The sequence below is a fragment of the Caloenas nicobarica genome, chromosome 8 (genome assembly GCF_036013445.1).
Source record: "Caloenas nicobarica isolate bCalNic1 chromosome 8, bCalNic1.hap1, whole genome shotgun sequence".
NCBI classification, from domain to species: Eukaryota; Metazoa; Chordata; class Aves; order Columbiformes; family Columbidae; genus Caloenas; species Caloenas nicobarica.
The window spans coordinates 29,294,208-29,302,517 of record NC_088252.1 but is presented as its reverse complement, the minus strand read 5'-3'; the positions used below and the strand labels follow the sequence as shown (position 1 = coordinate 29,302,517).

The window sequence follows — 8,310 nt, the reverse complement described above, 5'->3', positions numbered from 1 at the left end:
TGCAGCTGATGCGGTGCCCCAGGCAAGGTTGTTTAGTGTGTGATTTTTTTTTTTTTTTTTAATTTATTTTTTTGAAATACCGGATTTTGACTCAAAGCGGGTCCGTTTAACGGGGGGGGGGGGCGCGGGGGCGGGGCCTGGCGGCGTCACGTGTCCGGCGGCGTCACGTGTCCGGCGGCGCCTGCGCGGTGCGGGCGCGGCTGGCGCGACCTTGCGGGCGCGATGCGGGCGGTGCGGCTGCTGCTGCTGCTGGCGCTGGCGGCGGCGGGCGGCGGCTCGGCCGAGCTGGGCGGGCAGCCGGCCAAGCGGCTGCGCATGGCCTACGCCACCGGGCCGCTGCTCAAGTTCCAGATCTGGTGAGGCCGCTCGGCAAGATGGCGGCGCCGGCCGGGCCTGCGCCTCCCCCTCGCTCCCCGTCCTCCCCTCAGCGCGGCGGCCGGGCCGGGCTGGGCCGGGCTGCGCTTCGCTCGCTGCTCTCGCCCGCGGGACGCGTAGGGCCGCCCCTGGTGCGGGGCTGCGGGGAGCGGCGGGGCCGGCCGGGCCGCGGTGGTGGCGGGACGGGGAGCGGGGTTGGCGGCCGCGGGCCGGGCCCTGCGGTCCCTGCGCGCCGGGCCCGGCCGGCCGGCGGGCAGCGCTGGAGAAAAGGCCTCGGAAAATGGCGGCCCGCGGTACAAGCGGCTCTTTCCGGCCCTTTTAACGTGAGATGTGGCGGTTTGCTTACCTAGGGTTGCGTTTGGGAGAAGCTCCTCTTTTAGCAAAGACTAAGGAAGGTGTTTGGGGTTTCGTAACGACTGCGTTGCTAGCAGCCAGGTGCCTTGTGCCACGCTGAGAACACCGCTGGTGGTTCGGCTGCTCAGAGCAAACCTGAACGGGAGGAGGAAGGGCTGAGGGAGCTGGAGCACATGTGGCCTCCAGCACCTGTCGCTGAGGGCGGCAGAGCCACGGCCCCTGCCCGGGGGACAGACCCGCAGCCCCTGCCCTGGGGACAGACCCGCCACTGCCTCAGGGGGACCAGGAACATTGGCTGTGGTTCCGGGAGCAGAGTCTGGCCCAGGTGGTGTCACCCAGGCTGTGGAGCACCACAGAAGGCGCTCAGTAGAAAGTACTCTTTTTTGATTTCTTTTGCGGTAAGCTGGGGCCAGGTAGTCTTTATTTCAGCTATTATAGAGGCAGCTGGTAGAAAAGTGAGCCAAAGTACAGCTCTATAATGTTTAACTCTTCTGTAGTTAATCTGGTTGTCCTTATACAGAAGTAATTGGGAGTGATGTTACCTGTCTGTGGGCAGTCCTGGAAGGGGTTAAATTTAATTAGTGAGGAATTAAAATCTGCGTTGTCTGAAACTTTTTTTTTTTTTGGACACAGAGCAAGGTGATACTTATGCTGACCCTCTAACTTAACAACTTTTTTAGTGGGGAAACAAGTGATTCCTTCTCAGTGGACTTTACCCAAGTGTTGTGTCTGTGCTAGTACATGGAGACAGATTGGTACAGAAACAAATGCCCAGCCCGCTGGCAGGATTTCTGGTGTGTAACTTAGCTGCAAGTCAGGTGTCTTCTTTGGCATGAATAATTTTAGTTTTATTCTAAACCGAATGGGTTACGAACAGTGGCAGTGCTGGTGTTGGCAGTTCAGCAGCGGCTTTGCCATGCAGCACTGCGGTTTCACTGACAATCCCTGTCTGCATTTAGTGTCTCCTGAGGCTACAGGCGGGTGTTTGAGGAGTACATGCGGGTTATTAGCCAGCGGTACCCAGACATCCGAATCGAAGGGGAAAACTACCTTCCGCAACCTATATATAGGTAAGCAAATGACCAGCAGTACTAGTTGTCTTTTTTCCAATATGTAGGCGCTGCAGGCTGAGTGAACACGTGCATTTACACTTACATGATGTTGAGAATGGGAACTTCAGGGGTTTTTCCCATTATGATTGCATACAAGCTGGGTTATCTTCTCCCTTCCAGACAGCCACTGTAGTTTTCCATACAAATATTACCACCTGAATATCTGTGTGATGAGGCCTGTTGGGTTCCAATCTAAAGTAAGTTATATAATTAACTTTTTTTCACAGTGAATTTTTCCGGCTTCATGATGTATCTGGACATCAATTCACAGTTGTTGCTCAGGCTTGTGCACTTAGTGACAAATTCCTGTGATAGATTAATGTTGCAGAGGAGGAAGAGTTTGTTTTTAACATGTAAGTCGGGGCAGAGCTGACCTCGTCAGTGAGACTGCCAGGGTGGCCTGAACTACAAGGAGGGGCAGGCAGAGAAATGTGAAAGAAGACAAAACAAAAATAGTGTTATTCCTGTTACTTAAGCCATTGTGTACCTGCTAGAGAAGGATGCCATAGTTACTGTGGTGGCTTCTGAACCACTTCTTGACCTAATTGCTGTAATAATTACAACGGTAAGGATGCTACAAAATTGCATACTTCAGTATTAATTTGCTCTCTGGCTATAGATTTAATTCTTAGAAAAAACCTGTGGTTTTTCTGCATCTGCTTGGAAAATGCTTTACAAGGAAGTGTGTGTCAATTAAATGTGTCTCTATAATATGGAACAACTTCTTTAAAAATGTATTATTCAGGTTAGACATGTGTAAGTTGAAATCGAATTTCTGTTCGAGGTCTGCTTAGGAAAAAAATCTGTGGTTGTGGTGCACAAGAATGGTATTGTCTGAGGATGCGCATTTTTGTGAATGTGTGTTGGGTTTTGGTTTGTTGTTGGTTTGAGTTTGGTTTACAGCAGGATAAACTTACTTGAAAAGCTTTGTATTTCCTCTGAAACACTTAACAGTACACTATCAGAATTCTTCTAATTAGGTGAATTGTAGCTCTATAGCGGTGAAGCAGTAACTGACCCTCCTAAGTCACTTTTGTGTGTTGTCTTTCGACAGGCACATAGCGTCCTTCCTGTCTGTCTTCAAACTAGTATTAATAGGCTTAATAATCGTTGGCAAGGATCCCTTTGCTTTCTTCGGCATGCAAGCTCCGAGCATCTGGCAGTGGGGCCAAGAAAATAAGGTGAGCAGCATACTTTCTTCTCTTCTTTTGAAAAAGCAGTTTTAGAATGACTTCACGAGAGTGCACTGGGAGTACTGCACAGCTCTCACTGATTTACCTTTCATACGCTGCATCCTTAATGGAACCTTTAGGCTTCTATAAATAAATATACTTGAGAATTTTATGGTAGCATAACTATTCTTAATAGTAGTGCTTCATGTTTTCGACAGACCCAGCTTTGGTTCTCAGCGTCTCTGTTTCCAAGCTGCTGATGCTGCAGAGGGACATCTGAGGTTAACATTACTGACAAAGATGAGAAAAGATTTTTTAAATTTTTTAGAGCTCAAGAGTGGAGTTTCAAGCTGTTATCATTAGTGTTAAAATTTTATCTTCCCTTTTCTGTTGTCTTGTAACTGTTCTGCGGTTGTTGTTCTCATCAGACTTTTGATAGGTTAGGCATGCAATTAGATGGTGGTTAGAAAAATCAAGTTGAAATTTTGTGGGTGTTTTTGCAGAACATACTTGGGCATGACAGAGTATGCCTCGTGGATAAATATCCCTGTGAGTCAGTACTGATGATGCTAACAGATTAATGTTGTTGTACTCTGATTTATAGTAACCTTTTTCCAGCTCTATTCCCAGTGCAATAGGTCTGTGTGGCCAGTCAGTCTGGATGTACAGCAGCTGTAGCGTAGCCTGTTTAATTAAACTGGCCAAATCCACCAGTGGGCTGGGCTGGCTGTGGTACACCTGTGGTGTTGCTGACAACCGTCTGCATCCCATGCTCAATTCTTTGGTATGGCAGTAACCCATGTGAATGTGCCCTCGTGCACAAAAAGGGAATTACAACGGCGCTGGCGATGGAGAGTGATGCTGTGTTGCTGAACGTTGCATCATTTCATCCCGAGGCACCAGTGCACAGAAAAATGCACATGATTACTTTGAATAAATGCTGGAGAGCTGGCAGTCCCTGTGCACCCGCGGTTTGCCGTGCTCTGTTGTCAGTGTCCAGGCCTGCGGGGTGTTGATGCGCAGCGTCACTCTGCAGTGACGGGCGAGGTGCAGGAGCAGCTGTTCCTTCTGCTCCCATGTCGCAGCCACGTGCTCTGCAAGGGCCTGTTTGGCTGCGCGTGGTCTGTGGGGAGCAGCCACGTGGAACTGGGGGTGTCAGAACTGTTCTGATACCTGTCTAGGGAAGGCAATGTGCACAGTCTTTCTAAAAAGAGGAGGAAAGGGAGATGTCTATGCAATCGGAAGATCACTTGATAAATTGCCGAGGGGAATTTAAAGATGCCTGTAAATGTCCGGTGCTTGTTAGGAGTGAATAAAATGGGCTGTGTCTGGCACGGCTGAAGTGTCTGGGCTTCTCTCTGTTCTCTCCTAGGTTTATGCTTGTATGATGGTCTTCTTCCTGAGCAACATGGTTGAGAACCAGTGTATGTCCACAGGTGCATTTGAGATCACTTTGAATGGTGAGCTGCGCACTTCCTGTTCCAGGGAATCACGTTGTGTCACATGTGTACACGGGTTTGGGAGAGCTGTTGTGTCGGGACAATGAGGGATGATGGTATGAAATGTGGTGCGTGGTAACTGGCATCCCTTTTGAAACCTCAGATGTTACATATCACAGCAAATGTTGAAAATCATAGAAGTTTTATAAGGCAGTTTATACGGATGTCAGTTACTATATTTTCAAATAGCTATATAAAAGCTTACTAAAAGAATGCCTGGTCACTTGAAGTAATTGTCTTATGTTCTTTCTTTGCACGTGATGTGTGTTGAGTAAGAAGCGATCCAGAAGGGAAGCATGCTCTCCGGTTAATTAGATGCTTTCTCTCTATCCTGTTTTGTAACGTGGTTTAGCCTTGGAATCCTTTTGGATCCGTTGCTATTCCCGGCTTTTTGGTTCCAGTGGACAGCAATACTGATAGTTCAGATTAAGAGTCTGTGGACCTTCTGTCTTCAAATCATTTTATAGTTTTAAAGATTATGTAAGCTTGGAGTACAGAGTTTTTCGAGCTCTAGGTACACATGTGTAATCTAGCTCTGTGCTTTGTAATCCCAATTTCTGATTGTGCAGGATGCATGTCAGTGTAGTAGTTTATAAGTCACATCATCCAGCACAGAACCTTTTAGAGACCGACCGTATCGCACCAAAGTAGTGGAGCTTGATGCGTGTGTGGTCCCCAGTCTCAGATTAGAACTGGCAGCAGAGCCTGCCGAGGGATGGACAGTCACATCTGCGTGTCTGTCAGCTCCCGGTTTGCCTTTTGGGACAATGTGTTTCCAGTCTGGCACTTGTTTTATGGAGGTGACAGCAATTGTATTTTTTAGCAGAGAGAGATGTTTTTAGGGGTAAATGTTTGTCAACATCAGAAATGGATGTTGTGTTTACCTGGAGTATTTATGGAGTGTACTGCCTTTCATATTTCCGGGAGCGGGAAATAATGGTCGCAGCTGCTCTGAGCAGAACCTTCCAGGCCAGGTCTTGGTAAGCAGAACTTGAGGGGCAGCCTTAAACGTTAGGCAGAGTGAGATGAAGACTAATGAGACCCACAAGGTTCAAAGATTTAACTGTGGTTTAAAAACTCTGTATGCTATTGTGCCGCTCGCTGATCTGTTTTTAGACAATTCTGTCCATGGATATTTTGAACCTCCAAATCCATATGATGTACATCTAAGTGGAAGCATTAGACTCTTTGTTCTCCTAGCTGGACTGGGTTTTAGTGTAGCCAGAGGCGTGAAGCTTTGTTGATGGAGGTATTTTCTTCAATGTAAAGTAGTCGCAACTTGCATAACTTCCTACATCTTTTAAATTTGATGTTTAGAAAGCCCTATGTGTTTTCTGATCTTGTCAATGTAATGGTGCTTTTCTCCTCTCCATGTGTTTTGTGGCAGATGTTCCGGTGTGGTCTAAGCTAGAGTCTGGCCACCTTCCTTCCATGCAGCAGCTTGTACAAATTCTTGATAACGAAATGAAGCTCAACGTGCACATGGAGTCAATGCCTCATCATCGATCATAGCCCCATCCATCAGCACTGAAACTTCTTGTAAGTCTTCTTCCAGTCACCAGCTGTGTGTTGGCTTGGATGTCGTAGACTGAACTTTGTGATCGTGTATTTTTTCATTTAAACGTGTGTTACTGGAGAACAAGCACTAGTGACTTTAAGTAAATTGACATGTACGATTTACAGGTGCTGTTTTGGTGGGAGGTTTGTGTTTGGGGTTGGTTCTGCCTGTTTCAGAATGAAAAAGTAACAGTACTCTTGCTGCGAGTTGTGACTCCCAGCAGACCGTGCTCTTATTCAGGTTTATTGTCCGCAGCGCGCATGGCCGGCTGCTGCCCCGGTTCCAGAGGCCGCTGTGTGGGCCGTGCCGCTGCGTCTGTGACGCTTGTGTCTCGTTACAGGCATTAAGTGGTGGTTCCAGGCAGCGCAGCTCGACCCATGAAGGCCTGCACTGAAGACAGCGCGCTGTTGGTGCAGACTGGATGCTGCTCTCGCAGCCGCGTCGTGCCTCCTGACAAAAAACTTAATGAAAGACTCTTTCAGTGCTGGCGTGTTTCCAGATACTGCACATTCATGGAGTGCAATAATACTGTATAGTTTTTTTAAGGTTTCATTCGACCAGGTCATAGCTCGACAATGCAGGCATTACTAATTGTAACTTATTTTATATTCATGTTTCACACAATGGCAGATTGAGTTGATATCTGATTTTTTCCTTGGGAAAAAGTTTGTTTAATCTGTTCTATTTTATATGAATTTATGTTCTTTTTGTAGTTTAAAATGGAGTTATAGGAGTGTCTGATATTGTCCTAAACTGTTGAGTAATTGACAGCTGTCTATCAAATGTTGCTAATGTGGTTAAAGCAGGTTTGTATATTTTTCAAAATATATGGCAGAGTTGAACAGTGCATTATATACTAAATTATATAAACAAAATTATATGCAGAGTAGTTACATCGTTTTGTGACTTCAGTAAGAATTAAGACCAACTGCTCTCTAAACTGTCTTGGCCAGCTCGAGAGGTTTTTCCGTGACCATTCGGAAGGGATGAAAAGCTGGGCCTTCCGACTGTCCTACACAGAAACTAAGGAGGTTAATTTAAATAAAGAGTTGTCATTGACTGCGTGAAGTACCTTGTTTGAGTCACTGATGGATATTCTTAAAATTGCAATTGAAGAAATGCATAAAATCCTACTTTGCAAAGTCACTGATGTTGTGTTTGTGTTGTGTGAGCCTGACAAGCTCCGTGCCCTGCAGGAACACCCAGAGCTTTGTCATGTCCCCCGTGGCCGTGGCGGGTTCAGGTGCGGTTGTGCCGGGGAGCCCGGTGGGTTTCGGATGCGGTTTTCTGGCGGGGCTGGGGATTTTCCCCATCGCTGGGAGCTGCTGCTCGCAGCCCTGGTGTCCCTCCGTGTCCCTTTGAGCAGGAGTTAACTGGTATGTTGGAGCTGGGTATGCGAGAACCTTTGCTCGTGCACCAGCAACTTTTCCCATTGCAGGGACAGCTGTGCGGCATTTTGGTCATGTCTGTGGTTGCTCTGGGCTGTAGGGTGCATGGAGCAGGCTTGGTTTTAATGGGCTGGATCAAGCGATCACCATTCATGAAGCAGTTCCAAATGGAAAAATGGAACAATAAAATAGAAATAAAGAGCCTTGGTGCTCATTAAAGGCAGCAATACCTGCCAGCCTGGCTATAAACTGGTTGCCAAACACCAGCTGATGAGTCAGTATCTGTGGTGCTTTAACCAGAAGTTGTTCCGCTCTGAATCCGGTGCTTGCTAAGCTCAGGCTGCAGCCCAGCGGGGCGGTTTTGGCCTGGAGGCCTCCGGTGGTGCCCGGGATGGGCCCGTATGCCACTTCACACTCACCTCTGGCCTCCAGAGCCAGCTGGGGCTGCCCGTGGTGTCAGTGCTCCCGGGAGCTTTCACCTCCTTGAATCATCTTATTAAATGTCTTTCTTTTGTGGAGAAGGGTGCGACAGCATCGCCAGGGGCAGTGGGAGCCCAGACACCCACGTATTGTCCTGGTGTAAAATTGCAGCTTTTTGGTCTCCTCTCCTGCACAATTTTGTAGTATGTTTATCCAGAGCCTAATTTGCCGTGTATTTGATTTGATTTTTTTTGCATTCGTTTACTGCGCAGCTTCCTACTAGTGTTGCAGTTGCAGCTGTGTAGACTAGAAGCTCATTTCAGATGTGTTTGCTGACCCGTGGCCAGGGAAACCAGCTAAAAGGTGGGACAGTGACGAACCCTCTGAGCATCGCCCCGCTCCGCTGGTGTCCCTGATGTCCCCAGCATTGCC

At 47.8% G+C, this 8,310-nt stretch overlaps 1 protein-coding gene across 1 annotated transcript; it reads left to right on the top strand.

Moving 5' to 3' along the window:
• The first annotated feature begins 167 nt into the window (after positions 1 to 167).
• Positions 168 to 7,191, top strand: SELENOT (selenoprotein T). Its single transcript, XM_065639988.1, has 6 exons — positions 168 to 356; positions 1,689 to 1,799; positions 2,896 to 3,022; positions 4,386 to 4,473; positions 5,900 to 6,051; positions 6,411 to 7,191. The coding sequence occupies exons 1-5, from the start codon at positions 223 to 225 to the stop codon at positions 6,022 to 6,024; spliced, it is 585 nt and encodes a 194-aa protein (XP_065496060.1). The 5' UTR covers positions 168 to 222; the 3' UTR covers positions 6,025 to 6,051; positions 6,411 to 7,191.
• The last annotated feature ends 1,119 nt before the right edge of the window (positions 7,192 to 8,310 follow it).